Source organism: Bubalus kerabau, chromosome 3, assembly GCF_029407905.1.
Source record: "Bubalus kerabau isolate K-KA32 ecotype Philippines breed swamp buffalo chromosome 3, PCC_UOA_SB_1v2, whole genome shotgun sequence".
NCBI classification, from domain to species: Eukaryota; Metazoa; Chordata; class Mammalia; order Artiodactyla; family Bovidae; genus Bubalus; species Bubalus kerabau.
In genome coordinates, this window is record NC_073626.1 from 140,063,390 (window position 1) to 140,081,436 (window position 18,047).

The following is an 18,047-nucleotide window of genomic DNA, read 5'->3' on the forward strand; positions in this document are numbered from 1 at the left end:
AGTATAAAATAGATTTGTTAATGTGCTTTTACATTATAAAACAGGGTTGAGAATAGTAATAGAAAGGAAGTGATTCTGCCACCATTCCCATTATTTACAAAGCAAATCTCGATCAATTTCAGATTTTATAGAACAAAAGCCTGAAAAGATTTTTCAGTTACATTGAAGAGTGCATATGAAAACTCTCAAAAAGGGATAGATTATTTAGTTTGTAGATCACTGTGACCTCTTGTCTCTTCCTTCTGCCTTCTTTAAATAGCTTACTTCTCAGAAGTGTTTTTTAACAGAGGAAAATTCCATAGTCTTTCATTCTCAAGGATGAGCACGGTTGGTCATAAGCAACTTCTGGGTAAATTTGGCTAAAAAGACAGCAGATTCTGATCTAGTGTGACTGATTTGACTATTCCCAGTGCTTCTATACCTGTCATTTTTCATGTTCTCTTTTGCTATGAGCTCTAGAATGGCACAAATAGAGTATCTGAAGCTCACTAATCAAGATTGCCGGAAGAAATATCAATAACCTCAGGTATGCAGATGACACCACCCTTATGGCAGAAAGTGAAGAGGAACTCAAAAGCCTCTTGATGAAAGTGAAAGAGGAGAGTGAAAAAGTTGGCTTAAAGCTCAACATTCAGAAAACGAAGATCATGGCATCTGGTCCCATCACTTCATGGGAAATAGATGGGGAAACAGTGGAAACAGTGTCAGACTTTATTTTTGGGGGCTCCAAAATCACTGCAGATGGTGACTGCAGCCATGAAATTAAAAGACTCTTACTCCTTAGAAGGAAAGTTATGACCAACCTAGATAGCATATTCAAAAGCGGAGACATTACTTTGCCAACAAATGTCCGTCTAGTCAAGGCTATGGTTTTTCCTGGGGTCATGTATGGATGTGAGAGTTGGACTGTGAAGAAAGCTGAGTGCCGAAGAACTGATGCTTTTGAACTGTGGTGTTGGAGAAGACTCTTGAGAGTCCCTTGGACTGCAAGGAGATCCAAGCAGTCCATCCTAAAGGAGATAAGTCCTGGGTGTTCACTGGAAGGACTGATGCTAAAGCTGAAACTCCAATACTTTGGCTACCTCATGTGAGAGTTGACTCATTGGAAAAGACCCTGATGCTGGGAGGGATTGGGGGCAGGAGGAGAAGGGGACGACAGAGGATGAGATGGTTGGATGGCATCACTAACTCGACGGACATGAGTCTGAGTGAACTCCGGGAGTTGGTGATGGACAGGGAGGCCTGGTGTGCTGCGATTCATGGGGTTGCAAAGAGTTGGACATGACTGAGCGACTGAACTGACCCGCTATTGCTGTACTTGGTAAATTATTTATTAAATAATCATTGTATTATTAAGTATCTGCTATGTTCCAGGCACTAAATTAAATGCTGGCTGGGTACACAAGCTGACTAAATGTGGCCTCTGCCCTAAAGAAACTGAATTCTTAATGGGGAAGACAGACTTATAAACAGATAATTTCAATTTGATTTGGTAGCTGCTAAGATAGCATGCATAAGATGCTATAGAAATCCTCAAAAGAGCCTGTAACTCAGCTTAGAGGGTATAACAGAGCTGTTTTGAAGGATGAGTATGGATAAGATAGATAAACAGAGGTGGGGAGTATGTGCCAGGAAAAGGGAAAAGCATGAACCATACTATGGAATCATGAAACAGTATGGCATGAATTTGAAGGAATACAACACAGTTGAGAATTACTAGAACATAAAATTTGAAAGAAGACTAAGCTGTAAGGGAAGCAAGAGTCAGTGTAATGGGCTTTCTAAGTTGCACAAAGGGATTTTGACTTTATTTTGTATACGACAAAGGAAAATCATATAATCAAATGGAAAAATTAAAGGAGTTTACAATAAGCAAGTGACATAAGTGTATTTTTGGTAGGTTACTATGGTTGATTTGAGGAAGACGGCCTTAATAGGATCCAAATGGGGGGAGGCCAGTCATTCAGGAAAGTACTGCAGTAGTCCAGTTGCGAGTTGATGATTGAACAGATGAATGACTAAGATGCATCATTATGTCCTCAAAGAATTTCTATTATCTCTAGAAAAAGGAAATGCACTTCCTTTAGTTCAGAATTGCATCACTGAATCATTTTTCTCTCAAAAAGTCCAACAAAAGAAATTTTTGACTATTAATGATATTTCAAAACACATTTCCATGTGAATATGACACACATTCCTTCTATTTTAACAATTATATAGGATTTAGTTATATTAATATTATGCTTAATAAACAGCATTTTGGTTATTTTCAAAATTTTATGGTGAAGAATTTTGTAAAGATTACTTTTTTCCCTGCTTTGGATTAATTCCTAAATTCTTTGATTTTACTTCATAAATGGTGAGAGGAAATAGTTTACATACAAGGAAATCAGAAATAAGCTGAGAAAATGCATTCTAATGAGTAAATAATTCATTTACATTACTTACAGAAATATGTAATTGGCTATAAACTGTTTAAGATATTAAGGTTAGATTTTTTTTTCTTTTTATTGGTCTCTTCTGCATGGCATGTGGGATCTTAGTTCCCTGACCAGGGATGGAAACTGCGCCCCCTGCATTGGAAGCTTGGAGTCACTGGACCAACAGGGAAGTTTTAGATTTTTTCTTTGAAACTGTATTTTGGGCAGTAAGCTTTTGTTTGTTATCACACATATTTGCTCCATATCTCTTTAATGCTTGTACATTTTTAGACAAATACTTTTGGTTAAACAATGTCTTGCATCTCCAACTTGTACTTAAGAAAAATGTACATTTCTTCAATAATATATTTTTCCATTTGAAAAAAATGTCTGTTTTCTGGTTTTGTTACTTTGTTTTTTAAATAAACTTGATATTTTAGAATAATATTAGATTCACAGCAAAATTGAATGGAAAGTACAGAAAGTTTCTATAAATCTTCTTATCCCCACTCAGGCACAACCTTCCACTAACACCCAGCACCACTGTGGCACTGTTATGGCGCATTTATTACAATCAATCACACATCATTGATACATCATTATCACTCAGAGTCCTTAGATGACATTAGGGTTCATTCCTGGTGTTGTACCTTTTGACAAATAGGTACAGCAAATTTTTGACAAATATATATTGACATATATCCACCATTACAGTATCATACAGAATTGTTTTCACTGTCTTAAAAATCTGTGGTCTACCTATTCATTCCATCTTTATTTCTTGTTTAACTTTTGATGTATCTGCTAATTGTAATATAAATGGTAAAATAGTCAGTTCTTTCCCCCCTTCTGATATTCAACTGTCACAATCATATTTGTTTTCATAGATAATCAATCTTTTGCCTGTCATGTATCCCCAGGTTTGTGGTATATTGAGTAATTACATTAAGTAGGACACATTTCTGGAATACATGTTTTTTAACATTGGTCATTTTTTTCTATTGATTTGTATTTACTGTCAATTATAGATTTCAGGGACAGTTTTCAGTTCTGTACTGTATAGGGGGTTTTCCCAAGTGCAGACTCTTATGTGGCCAGATATGATGAAGATATATCTGTTCTTGTCTATGTTCCAGTATGGGCCCAGTTAGTCTTTGAATGAATGAATGAATGAGCTTTGTGAAACCATTCCCCATAATTTGTTGTTCAGTTGCTAGCTGTGTGTGACCCCATGGACTGCAGCATGCCAGGCTTCCCTGCCCTTCACTATCTCCTGGAGTTTGCTCAAACTCATGCTAATTGAGTCAGTGCTGCCATCCAACCATTTCAGCCTCTGTCACCCCCTTCTCCTCCTGCCCTCAATCTTTCCAGCATCGGGGGCTCTTCCAATCCGTCATCTTCTTCACACTAGGTGGCCAAATATTGGACTACAGCTTGAGCATCAGTCCTTCCAGTGAAAATTCAGGGTGGATTTCCTTAAAGATTGACTGGTTTGATATCCTTGCAGACCAAGGGACTCTCAAGAGTCTTCTCCAGAACCACAGTTCAAAAGCATTATTTCTTTGGCGCTCAGCTTTCTTTATAATTGGTAGCATATTATTCTCATGGTAACTACTCAAGTTTGGAACATGTGAGTTCACTGAAGTCTTAAAGCTTCTAAGAGATATGTATCATCCAACCCATTCCATACAGAGAAAAGTTTTTGCATAATCATAAAATTTTAAAATTCAATCTATTTTATGTGGTCCTGATCCAAAAAAGAGGACTTCCCTGGTGGTTCAGTGGTAAAGAATCTGCCTGCCAATGCAGGAGACTCAGGAGACTCGGGTTTGATTCCTGGGTCAGGAAGATCCCCTGGAGGAGGAAATGGCAACCTACTCCAGTACTCTTGCCTGGGAAATCCCATGGACAGAGGAGCTTGGTGGGCTACAGTCCATAGGGGTTGCAAAGAGTTGAAAGTGATTCTGCATGCAAGCAAGGCAAAAAAACCCCTCAAAACAACCAGTTTTATGAAATGCCTACTATATAGTAAAGCACTATGTGGACACAAAGATCAAAAAGCCAGTTTATGTTCTCCAGAATTCACAACCTAGCAGACCAACACTGAGTTTCAACTATTTAATGTAATGTTAGATTCAAAGTGTAGTCAAATTTCCTAAGTAATTAATGACTTCTTAAGAGCACTGTGCTGTGTGCTTAGTTGCTCAGTCCTGTCTGACTCTTTGCAACGCCACAGACTGCAGCCTGCCAAGCTCGTCTGTCCATGGGACTCTCCAGGCAAGAATACTGGAGTGGGTTGCCATGCCCTCCTGCAGGGGAATCTTCTAGACCCAGGGATTGAACCCACGTCTCTTGCGTCTACCAGCATTGGCAGGCAGGTTCTTTGCCACTAGCGTAACCTGGGGAGCCCCCTACTTCTGTTTAGGGAAATGCAAATCAAGACAACAGTGAGATAACATTTTATTACAGTAAAATACAACCAATAAAAAATTTACCATTTTAACTTTTATTTTTTATAATTTATTCTTCAATTGGAGGAAAATTGCTTTAAAATCTTGTGTTGGTTTCTGCTGTACAACAACACAATTCAGCCATAATTATATGTATATCACATCCCTCCCCTCTCTCCTCCCACCTCACCCTTCTAGGTCATCACAGAGTACCAGGCTGAGCAGCATATGTTACATAGCAACTTCTTACCAGCTATTTCACACATGGTAGTGTATATATGCAGAGAGGGCAATGGCAACCCACTCCAGTACTCTTGCCTGGAAAATCCCATGGATGGAGGGGCCTGGTGGGCTGCAGTCCATGGGGACACTAGGAGTCGGACACGACTGAGTGACTTCACTTTATTTTTTCACTTTCATGCATTGGAGAAGGAAATGGCAACCCACTCTAGTGTTCTTGCCTGGAGAATCCCAGGGACGGGGGAGCCTGGTGGGCTGCCATCTATGGGGTTGCACAGAGTTGGACACGACTGAAGCGACTCAGCAGCAGCAGCAGCAGCAGTGTATATATGTTGATGCTACTTTGTCTATTCATCCCACTCTCTCCTTCCCCTACTATATTTACAATTCTGTTCTGTGTATCTGCATCTCCATTCCTTCCCTGCAAACAAGTTCATCAATTTCATTTTTCTAGATTCCATATATTTGCATTAACATATGATATTTGTTTTTCTCTGACTTACTTCACTCTGTGTAACAGGCTCTAGTTTAATCCACCTCACTAGAACTGACTCAAATTCACTTTTTTAATGGCGGAGTAATATTCCATTATATGTATGTACCACATCATCTTTATCCATTCATCTGTTGATGGACATCTATGTTGCTTCCATGTCCTAGATATTGTAAATAAATAGTGTTGCTATGAACATTGCGGGTACATGTGTCTTTTTCTATTATGGTGGGATTGCTGGGTCATATGCTAGTTTTATTCTTAGTTTTTTAAGGAATCTTCATACTGTTCTCCATAGTGGCTATATTAATTTACATTCCCACCAACAATGTAAGAGGGTTCTCTTTTCTCCACATCCTCTCTAGCATTTATTCTTTGTAGATTTCTCAATGATGGCCATTCTGACTGGTGTGAGGTGATACCTCATTGTAGTTTTAATTTGCATTTCTCTAATAATGAGCAATGCTGAGCATATTTTCATGTATTTATTGGCCACCTGTATGTCTTCTTTGGAGAAATGTCTGTTTTATTCTGCCTATTTTTTGATTGGGCTATTTGTTTTTCTGATATTGAGCTATATGAGCTGCTTATATATTTTGGAGATTAATCCTTTGTCAGTTGTTTCATTGGCAATTATTTTCTCCCATTCTCAGGGTTGTCTTTTAATCTGGCTTATTTTTTCCTTTGCTGTACAAAAGATTTTAAGTTTAATTAGGTCCCATTTGTTTATTTTTGTTTTTATTTGCATTACTTTAGGTGGGGGGTCAAAGAGGATCTTGCTGTGATTTATGTCAAAGAGTGTACTGCCTACATTTTCCACAAAAGCTTTATAGTTTCTCACCTTACATCTTTAATCCATTTTTGACTTTATTTTTGTGTATGGTGTTAGGAGGTGTTCTAGTTTCATTCTTTTATATATAGCTGTACAGTTTTCCCAGCACAACTTATTGAAAAGGCTGTCTTTTATTTACTGAATATTATTGCCTTCTTTGTCAAAGATAAGATGCCCATAGGTGTATGGATCTATCTCTGGATTTTCTATCTTGTTCCACTGGTCTATATTTCTGTTTTTATGCCTGTACCTTACTGTCTTGATGACTATAGCTTTGTAGTATAGTTTGCGGTCAGGAAGGTTGATTCCTCTAGCTCCATTTTTCTTTCTCAAGATTGCTTTGAGAGGGCTTTACAGGTGTTGCTAGTGGTAGAGAACCCACTTGCCAATGCAGGAGACATAAGAGACATGAGTTTGATCCCTGGGTTGGGAAGACCCCCTGGAGGAGGGCATGGCTTGAGAAAAAAAAGATTGCTTTGGCTATTCCGGGGTCTTGTGTGTTTCTATACAAATTGTGAAAAATTTTGTTCTAGTTCTGTGAAAAATACCCTTGGTAATTTGATAGGGATTGCACTGAATCAGTAGATTGCTTTGGGTGTGCAGACTCAGTTGTGTCCGACTCCTTGCGACCCCATGGACTGTAGTCTGCCAGGTTCCTCCATCCATGTAATTTTCCAGGCAAGAATACTGGAGTGAGTTGCCATATCTTATAATCAATTTCATAGTATTGATTATTCCAATCCAAGAATATGGTATATCTGTTTGTGTCGTCTTTGATTTCATCAGTATCTTATGGTTTTCTGTATACAGTCTTTTGTCTCTTTAGGTAGGTTTATTCTTAAGTATTTTATTCTTTTTGTTGCAATGGTGAAGGGATTGTTTCCTTAATTTCTCTTTCTGATTTTTCATTGTTAGTGTATAGGAAGAATGCAAGACATTTCTGTGTATTAATTTTATATCCTGTGACTTTACTGTATTAATTGATTAGCTCTAGTAATTTTCTGGTGGCTTCTTTAGGGTTTCATTTTAACTATTTTAAAGTGTACAATTCAGTGGCATTAGTTGATCATTGAACAACATGGGGGTTAGGAGCACAAACCTCCATATAGTGGAAAATTTGAGTGTAACTTTACAGTAAGCCCCTCTGCATCAGTGGTTCTGCATCTGTGGATTCAACCAACAGTGAATTGTGTAGTGTGTATTTATTTTAAAAATTTGCATGTAAGTGGATAAATCCATGTTGTTCAAGGGTCAGCTGTAGATTCACAGTGCTGTACAATGATCATTATCTAGCTCTAGAATTTTTTATTACCCCCCCACAAAGTAAACTCTATCCTTTAAGCATTCACTTTCCATTCCAACCTTCCTTCACCCCCAGGCAACCACTAATATGTATTTTCGTGCAGTTGTCTATTCTATTTCATATAAATGGAATATAAAACGTGGTCATTTGTGTCTGGTTACTTTTAAAGATTTATCTATGTGATGGTATTTATCAGTACTTTATATGGCTGTATAATATTCCACTGCCTGGATATTTGATTATCTAGTCATCAGAACATAGATATTTGGGTTGTTTCTACCTTTTGGTTATTGAGACTAGTGTTTCTATGAATATTAGTGACATAACTCATTTTATACTTATTTGTCAAAAATGAAGAAGTGGATGATATCAAGAATTAGGGAGAATTCTTTAAGGGTAAGTCACTGATGGGAATATAAATTTGTTTAATCATGCTAGAAAATAGCATTATCTTGTGAAATTGAACTTTTACATCCTATATGATTGAGCAATAGCACTCTTAGATATACACCCATGAGAAACTTTAGCATGTAAAAACCAGGAGATATATATAGATGAGAAGGTTAATAGCAGTACTGTTTCTAAGAGCAAAAAACTTGAACCACTTACATGTGTATTACCAGCCATTTCTTTTAAGGAGTTCTGCTATAAAGGGAAGGAAAGAAATGGAGCAGTAGTGGAGATTGAGAATTTTTTTCAAGATGGGGAAAAAATAACATATTTTTATGTTTAAGAATTGATTACATGGACACGGTGAAAGAAAGAATCATGGAGAAAAAAATTTCTGGAGAATCTGATTTCTCAGATACTGGATTTTTCTCCTAGTTTTGGAGGGTACTGTACATACCCTCCAGTTTTATCTATCCTTCTCTTGCCCTTTCTTAAACTGCTTGACCAAACAGCATATCAACTAAGTACCCAAAGGCTATTTGTCTATCTGTTGTAACTCCTATAGAGCATCTACTTTCTATATCACCACAGAAATCAGATCCAACTTACTGTACACCTCAACTCATAAATTACTGTGCAGCAGTCAAAATGAATTATAGAGTTACAGGCAAAAATATGAATCTACTACATGTAGTATGATATCTTTTTTTTCTTTTGGCTGCGCCAGCATGGCTTCTGCAATCTTAGTTCCCAGACCAGGGACTGAACCTGGGCCATGCAGTGAAAAGGCCAAGTACTAACCACTGGGCCACCAGGGAATTCCCATGATATCCTTTTTTAGAATGGTTAACACATGCAAAATTAAACAATATGCTGCTTTGTTGTTGTGCACTTACTAAATCCTATCCAACTCTTTGCGACCCCATGAACTGCAGCACACCAGGCTCCCTTGTCCTTCACTATTTCCAAGTTTGCTCAAATTCATGTCTATTGAGTCGGTGATGCCATCCAACCAGCTCATCCTCTGTTGTCCCCCTCTTCTCCTGCCCTCAATCTTTCCCAGCATCAGGGTCTTTTCCAATGAGTCCACTAGTGGCATCAGGTGGCCAAAATACTGGAGCTTCAGCATCAGTCCTTCCAATGAATATTCAGGGTTGATTTCCTTTAGGACTGACTGGTTTGATCTTCTTGCAGTGCAAGGGACTCTCAAGGCTTGTGTCTCTATAGACTTAGACATACTATATATGTAATAACATATATGCAAAATTCAGGACAATGATTACCTCTGGGAAGAAGACAGGAATACAAGGAGAAAAAGAGCACATAGATCTAAATCACCAGTGATCTCCTAGTTCAGTGGGTCTCAAATTTTAGTGTGCATCAGAATTCCTAGAAAGCTCATTAAAACCTAGATGGCTGGGAGCCCCCAGAGTTTTTGATTCAGGAGGTGAGTGTGGGGCCTAAGAATATGCATTTCTAACAAGGTTCCAGGTGCTGTTTTAATGCAGCTCTGCTGGGATCACATACAGAAAACCACTTCCAGTTTATAAACTGGATTATGGATTCACAGGCATTACATTTGCTTTATTAAAATAATATAATAAAGTTATTATTAAAGCATTAAGTTAAATGGGAGAGAAAAAAGATGGCCAGTCATAGACCAAAGATGAGAGTATGTCAAGAAGCAAGGTTTAATATGAATCCAGTTCTGGGCTATGGAGGCATCCTTTTTGAAAAATGCTAGGATTCCTTTACTAAAAGCAAACATGAAAAACACTTCTCTAGGAGAACCTCAGGATCATTTTAGAAGAATACTACTGGCAACTACACTGAGAAATAAATCTGAAGATTGTTTTTCTCCTTAGGTGCACGGCGAAAGCATTCAAGCTTTCTGAATCTCAATAATCTCTGCAAAGACTGGACACATCACAGGCTAACCTCTTTCATGGATTCAACCAAAATTGCATTTGGAGAAAATATTTCTGTTACTTTTTCAGATCTTACCCTTTCCTCAAGTACTTTATTTAGGTCATCATTTTTCTTCCTTCCCTTCTCTCTCCTCCCTTCTGGATTTATTGTATCCACTAGGTTCTGAGAGGAAAATGTATATGATATTTTAGATTCCTACGTTGACCATAGCTATGTAGAGGGTATAGTCCTGCAACTGGTCACTGACAGGAGTTTGAGGAATGCCTGAATATAAAATTCTTGCCCATAAGCAACTCAGCCTGGAGAAAAAAAAACAAACCCAAAACAGATCTATAAATATAAAATTACATCCCAGAGCAGGTCACGCAGCATATTATAGAAAGATACAGACTTAACTGCTTTCACAACCTGTCCTACACTCAGCTCCTCTAAGCTATGCTCGCTCTCTCCCACAATTCGTAACAGCTGCCCAGAGGCCAGTGGAGGGAGGCGCGCGGGAGGGGCGGCGGAGGGCCGGCGCTCTGGGCCGGCCTTCATTGGCTTTCTGGCCGGAAGCGGCGGTGCGGCCCGGCTGCGCATGCGCCCCTCACACGTGCGTCCAGAACGCCCCTTTCGCCGCTTGAGATCCGCGGGCGTCATGCTGCGAGTTTCTGCCTTCCGGCTGCTAGGTCGCAGAGGGGCGAGTAGGGTCTCGCTCTTAGAGGACTTTAGCTTCCGCCACTACAGCTCGGGTCCTTTTGGTGTCCGCGACGATACCCGCGACTCGCGCGCCTACTTTACCACACCTATTTTCTACGTGAACGCCGCGCCGCACATCGGGCACCTGTACTCCGCGCTGCTGGCGGACGCCCTGTGCCGACACCATCGCCTCCGAGTTCCCAGTGACGCCGCCACGGGATTCTCCACGGGTACCGATGAGCACGGCCTGAAGATTCAGCAGGCAGCCGCCGCCGCGGGCCTGGCTCCGTCCGAGCTGTGCGACAGAGTCTCTGCCCAGTTCCAGCAGCTTTTCCGGGAGGCTTACATCTCTTCCACCGACTTCATCCGCACCACCGAGGCCCGGCACCGGATAGCTGTGCAGCATTTCTGGGGGATGCTGAAGTCTCGGGGTCTTCTCTATAAGGGCCTCTATGAAGGTTGGTATTGCGCCTCCGACGAGTGCTTCCTGCCTGAAGCCAAGGTCACCAGGCAGCCCGGCCCGTCAGGGGATTTGTGTCCTGTGTCTCTCGAGAGCGGACACCCGGTCTCCTGGACCAAGGAAGAAAACTACATTTTTAGGCTTTCCCAGTTCAGGGAGCCGCTCCAGCAGTGGCTGCGGGGCGACCCTCAGGCCATAACACCGGAGCCATTCCATCACACAGTCCTTCAGTGGTTGGAGGAGGAGCTGCCGGACCTATCGGTCTCTCGAAGGAGTAGCCACTTGCACTGGGGCATTCCGGTGCCCGGGGACGATTCACAGACCATCTACGTATGGCTGGATGCCTTGGTCAACTACCTTACTGTAATTGGCTACCCAGACGCTGAATTCAAATCTTGGTGGCCGAACACCTCTCATATCATAGGCAAGGACATTCTCAAATTCCATGCTATCTATTGGCCTGCCCTCCTCTTAGGGGCCGGCATGAGCCCACCACACCGCATCTATGTCCACTCCCACTGGACAGTCTGTGGTCAGAAGATGTCTAAGAGCTTGGGTAACGTGGTGGATCCCAGGACTTGTCTTGACCGCTATACGGTGGATGGCTTCCGCTACTTTCTTCTTCGGCAGGGCGTCCCCAGCTGGGATTGTGATTACTATGATGAAAAGGTGGTTAAGTTGTTGGATTCCGAGCTGGCAGATGCTTTGGGAGGTCTCCTGAACCGATGTACTGCCAACAAGATCAATCCTTCTGGGATCTATCCGGCTTTCTGCGCTACTTGCTTTCCCAGTGAGCCAGGCTTGGTGGGGCCGTCAGGTCGTGCTCAGGCAGAGGACTACGCTCTAGTGAGCGCAGTGGCCACTTTGCCCAAGCAGGTAGCAGACCACTACGATAACTTTCAGATCTATAAGGCTCTGGAGGCAGTGTCCAGCTGTGTCCGGCAGACTAACGGCTTTGTCCAAAGGCATGCGCCATGGAAGCTGAACTGGGAGAGCCCCGTGGATGCTCCCTGGCTGGGTACTGTGCTTCATGTGGCCTTGGAGTGTTTGCGAGTCTTTGGAACTCTGCTCCAGCCTGTCACCCCAAGCCTAGCTGACAGGCTGCTGTCTAGGTTGGGGGTTTCTTCCACAGAGAGGAGCCTTGGAGAGCTCCATTTCTTGTCTCGATTCTATGGACATCCATCCCCTTTTGAAGGGAGGAGACTGGGACCTGAAACTGGGGTCTTGTTTCCAAGACTGGACCAGTCTAGGTCCTGGCTGGTAAAAGCCCACAAGACCTAGAAACTCAGTTCTTATTAGCTTGTGGTAAAAAAGTAAATTTGTTATTTTCTTATTTTTTGCATTTTCAGGGAAATTAATGCTTTCTAAAGTGTTGCATCAAATGAGCACATAAGTACTGTCCCTGTGAAGAGAGGTTTGATAGCCTTTCAGGAGCCTATTCCCTAATCTTCAGTTCTCTGTGTCCATTAACCACTGTACTTTGTACCCCAGTGTCTCTGAGATGTCTCCAGGGGTAAGAGACAACTTTGCTGATACTATTCCTTCTCATTGTGTACCTCCGTCCAAACCAGTTATTTGCCCAGACTACCTCTCATGCCTTGTTTTTTATTGGCCTGGCCTCTGCTGGGCAGAGAGTGGGGGTTGGAGGCCCCCTACCTCAGCTTTTACTTGGTTATATATGTTGAGTCTCCTGTTGAAAACAGATTGTTTCATTAAAGCTTTAAAAACCAGTGTCCAAGATAGATGAATTTTGCCTATGTTTATATTTTTAATTCTTAACAATCTTGACTCCCAGTTTTGCTAGTTAATTGTCCAGTAGTTGTGCTTTGTACCATTATACTTTAACCGATAGATGGCTCTAGTCTCACATATTTAATTACTTAACATTGAGGTTTCAGAATATTTAAAATAAAAATTTATGCTTTGTAATTTTGCATAATTTAAAGGACAAATTTTATTTTCTTAAAATAAGGATAACTGCAATCACTGCTGTTTTACAGTAAGCAATAAAAAAGATCAAAATCCTCATTTCAGACTACTGAAAAAGGACATTCACTCCATTAGATGTTTAGTAAGCTAATAAGTAACTATCGCATGTGTTTGGACCATGATAAATTATAAAGCTCTCTTGATTTACTTGGTGTGTTAAAATTTTTTTAAACTTTAATAACATTAGGTTTACAGGTGTGATTTAAAAAATCTGTACAAAGTTCATAAGGGTAATCTTTTCTTTATATTTCTTGGTCTTAATTTTGTTATCCACATATATAATTTACCTTATATGATTTCTTTTGATCAATCAGTATGTATAATACAGTACAGAAATTGTGGAATAGCTATTATAAATTTAATACATTTACTTTCAAGTAGTTTTATTAATTATTTCTTTTGCTCCTTTAACTTATTAAAGTTTAAAAGTTTTCTAAGTACCTTATTCAGATCAGTTCTGTTGCGTTTGTTGAAGGTGATGGTGAAGGGAGGAAATGATCAGTGCTCCAGGAATCTCAAACTGGACTTAGGGATCTCTCCAAGGCTCCATAAGAGAACATCACAGAGAAGATGTTAAGGTATCAATTTATACAGTGACTACAACATAGTAAGCCAGCATTATTTGCCCAGACTAGTCTCATGGCTAATCTCATAGGTGATTAGACAGCTAGGGCAAAGTTTAAAATGAGAACTTGCCTTGAGATATCCATTCTAAGCATGGTAGCAAGCAGAGAGAGCTCACTATGAACTAAACTATTGTGCTAGTAGTTCCCCCAGATTTATTCTGGGTGCTACTGTTCAGCTCCAGTTTCTATTTATTAATTAGTGTAGTGAGAGATTTCTGGTTGCTTGGAAACATTGCTTAGAAAAGAATGCTTGAAGGCATTCTAAGGGTGGAAGGACTATTTCTACCACTGTTCCTTTAGATCCTCCTTATTCTTCATAATGGAATCTTGGGCTTTCCATAGGACATATTCCAGTTATCTGCTGGGATTACTAGGGTAGATTACTGGGACCTAGGATGGCATATAATATCTCTTGGGGCTAGAGAGCAGAGCAGTGAAAGAGATGGGATGTTTACATGGATGAAGGAAAACAGACTTGGAAAGCAGTGTTGATAACCTCTGCCTTCGTAGTGCCATTATAAGTCTTACAGCCCCTACCATGAATGGAGGCACAGGGTCTTTCACCGGAATGGTCTTTGCTGTGGCCTAATGCCAGTTAGTACACTGCACCTTGGCTTGCTGGGTGTTAAAGGAGTTCGGTTTGTGCAGTCTGTCATTTGTGTAGGCACTTAAGTTCTACCTGAGTGTTTGTGGTAGTAGAGGACACAGGAAAACAGGGGGAGCCAAGAGGAGAGGGCATAATTATTACAGAAGACAGGATATTTTGAGTGAAGAAGTGTGGTAAGTTGGATAGGACTTATTCTGTGGTGATATGGAAGATGAACCAGTTAGATTCTCTGCAGGAGGCAGAATAGGTAAAGCAGGGATCCTCTGAGTACTGAGTTGGTATGTTAAGTTTGATTCAGCAGTTTAAGAATGGCAAGTAGAGGATAGGTGAAACTTAAAACTGGAAGGCATGCACTTCTAAGAGAGTACACCTTAACCACTTTGTGGGAAAAGATGATAAACTTGTAGACTTCTAAGAATTTCCCTGTTCCAGAATTGCTAATACCTTATCTGGCATCTTGTGGATTCCTTGACGAGAAAGGAAGTTTCTCCCAATATTACCCCTAAGGCTCTCAAATATTGATTTTAAGGTATTTTTGGAGGCAGTGTTGCAGGAGGTGATAGAGCACTGATCAGGTGTTCATGGAATGTCATGTTAAAGTAATAATAAGCTGTCAGCTCAGAAGACTACAGTCTACTATGAAGTCATGCAAGAAGTTGTGGGCAATGTATATGTGGCACCATTGTATATTAGAGGGCTATTCTACAAGCGAACTCACAGATAGGCACCTCAGAAGTCAGAAGACCTATGGCTATATGGGGGTCAAGAATAGGCAGAAACAAGAAATAGTTACAGTCTCATTTCATTGAAATCTCACACTTATTCTGGAAGTAGACCTTATTATTTTTCTTGAGCACCTGTGTGACTCTATAGGGACTGAGAAGAGCCTGAGAAATTGAGTATTAAGTTGATCACTCAAGAAGGCTTAGGCTGCTACATGGGCTCTCAGGTACAGGCCCTTCCCCCCCAACCCCCTATAGTTGTATCTATTATTGGCACATAACTCTTTGGATCTGGGAAGTTCTGAAACTGAAGTAAAGCCAGTAGTTGGTCAGGTTTTGGGCCTCCAATGAGGATGACATAATCATGAAGCTTGAGTAGCAGGTGGCAGTACTGAGCAATCCACAGATTAGTTCTTGAGCATTATGGTAGGGATAGTTTACTGGCTGGCTGTTTCATCCCTGAGTGTGTGGGTAGTTGCAGTGTCAGCCTGCATTAGTGTAACTTTGAGTTACAGTGGGGAAGCAGCCATGCCTCTTGATTAAGACTCGGTCCATAAAGTTGCTGTATAATATTGCCTCCTGGAGGCAGTTCCCCCCCTATCCATAGTTCTACCAGATGTAGAACAACTGTTCTTGCTAATGAGGTCTGGGATGCTGTAAACGTTGATAGGTCCTTGTCCTCATTTTTTGCCAGAATGAATATCAGTGGACCTGAAAAGATGTGGACCTACTGGCAGTGATGTGTCTATTTTTGCTGCAAAAGTTAACTAGTTCAGAGAGATTGCAGGGAGCTTGGGCACAGGTGGAGGTAACCAGGATTACAAATTAGGGGGATCAGTTCTAGAACAAAGCCTTGGAGCCCTTGCAAAACTAAGACAGTATAAAATATGTCATTTCAGTATAACACAGTTGGCCCTGCCCCTTGTTCTTCTAGGAGCTTTAGATAGGGTTGGTTAACTTCTATCAATAGGAACACACTATATTTGGAGGTTAATATTGCTGGAAGGCCAGAACAGTAACAACCAAGTTAATTAAGGTCAATTAGTGAGGATTTTAACCTTTCAAGTTTGAGGCAGAGGACAGGAGAATCCCAGCCTAAGCTGCTTTCTTCTATCAAGAACTACTTTGAGTTGAAGGGAAAGAAGTAGACAGTTTAGAGGTTTAGTTTTACCCTGTATAGATCCTGTGAATTAAGAGGAACCATCTAATGGAGTAGTTGACCATATTTAAAATACTTTGCTTTAGATTGTATTAATTATATTAATCAGTTTCTACTTAAATTTCCATGATGAGTAAAGGGGATTGGGAAGAGGTATACACCAAGAGGATCTTCCTATGGTATAGACAACTACAAATAATATACTCTGTACTGTGCTTCTTCTCGTGTATAGCTGTTGGGAGCTTCAGCCTTACTTGGATCTTCACCAAAGTAAGGTGAGACTAGAGAAGTTCCATCCTTGGCTATGAACTGTATTTCACTCCCGTTTAGTCTGTGACACAATTTATTCACCATAAGTCCACAGCTCCTTACTTAAGAAGATGATGGTATGAAATGTCAGGATGTTTCAGGAAACTAAATGTATGATCTGCAAGAAGAAAATAGCTTCAAGGAGAGATGAGATCTGCCTTCACGTCATAAGGATTTTTGGATGAAACATTTGCAGAGGGCCTAGAAGACTCACTTAGGTAAGCTGAAGGGACAGCTCTAGGAATAGCTGGAAATGGATGATGCCAGTTATCTTAGTGTATGGTATGGGTAAAATGGTACTAACCTCTATGCTACCACTCTCAAGGTACATACACCCCCTCATTGGTTGACAGTCACTGGTTTATGGGATTGAATAGGAGGTGAACCTTTGAGAACTAGTTTATGATTGATACAGATACGAATCATTGTTGTATTCTCTTAATACAGTCAATAAAAGTATGACTAATTACACATTTTTCCTAATTAAAATATTTTAAAAGCATAATAATCTTTACATTGGGACACATTAAATATGATAGTATCAGTAGTTTGACTTCCTTTGAACTAATCTAGAAATATCTACTGGTTAAAGGCTATAAATACTAAAAATAAAAAGTTAACAAGCATGTTACACAGTTTGGTTAATCACTAAAATAACACAACTGGAATGTATTTCTTCTTAGCCAGATGAAATGTTAAAGAACTCAATTCAACAGAAGACAGGAAGGTGAAAAAAAGAGCAAAGAAAAATGAAAAATATGGTAAAAGAAAACCCATAATGGCATGGCAGAAATAAATACAAATATATTGGTAATTAAAATATCATAGGATGGACTTTCTGTCAAAAGGAAGCAATATTGAAGCTTAAATTTTAAAAGTTAGCTATATGTAGTTATAAGGTATATACTTAAACATAACAGAAAATAAGACATGAAGAAACACTAGGCATATATTAACCAAAAAAAAGCTGGCATCATAATAGTAGACAATCTATTTTGAGGGGATAATCATTACTAAAGATGAAGTGAGACTGAATATAAAAATAACAATATACCAGTAAGTTATAACAATTAAACTTGTATAATCTAACAGCCTCAATATAAAAAGTTAAAATTGAAGATGACAAGAAATGTTCAAATTTGGAAAGAAATTAAACTGCCATTTGTGAGTTCAGAGAAACTAGGCAATGAGAAAGTAAAATAACTTACACTAGATGTTAGCATTTCAGTCTTTAATGCTCACCACTTAGTGTATCATCATTTCTAAGGGTAGAAAAAAATGAAAAAGTTATAGCAGGTAAGGTTTTGTGACTCTTAAAACCTTGTCTTTTTCCATGCATGCTTCTGTGAAAATAATAACTTGCTTTTTCAGTAGAAATGCCAACAAATATACCTGTTCAGTGAGTCCTTTCTAGATTATTAAAAGAGAACAATCCCATGG

General features: G+C 39.9%; 1 protein-coding gene across 1 annotated transcript; it reads left to right on the forward strand.

Moving 5' to 3' along the window:
• The first annotated feature begins 10,522 nt into the window (after positions 1-10,522).
• On the forward strand, positions 10,523-13,624 carry MARS2 (methionyl-tRNA synthetase 2, mitochondrial). The gene has a single exon (XM_055573014.1). It carries the CDS (start codon positions 10,635-10,637, stop codon positions 12,474-12,476), a length of 1,842 nt encoding a protein of 613 aa, XP_055428989.1. The 5' UTR covers positions 10,523-10,634; the 3' UTR covers positions 12,477-13,624.
• Positions 13,625-18,047: the final 4,423 nt, after the last annotated feature.

Bases quoted from the DNA above. Each gene is read 5' to 3' on its own strand.
- MARS2 (XM_055573014.1), top strand. From the start codon at position 10,635: ATGCGCCCCTCACACGTGCGTCCAGAACGCCCCTTTCGCCGCTTGAGA.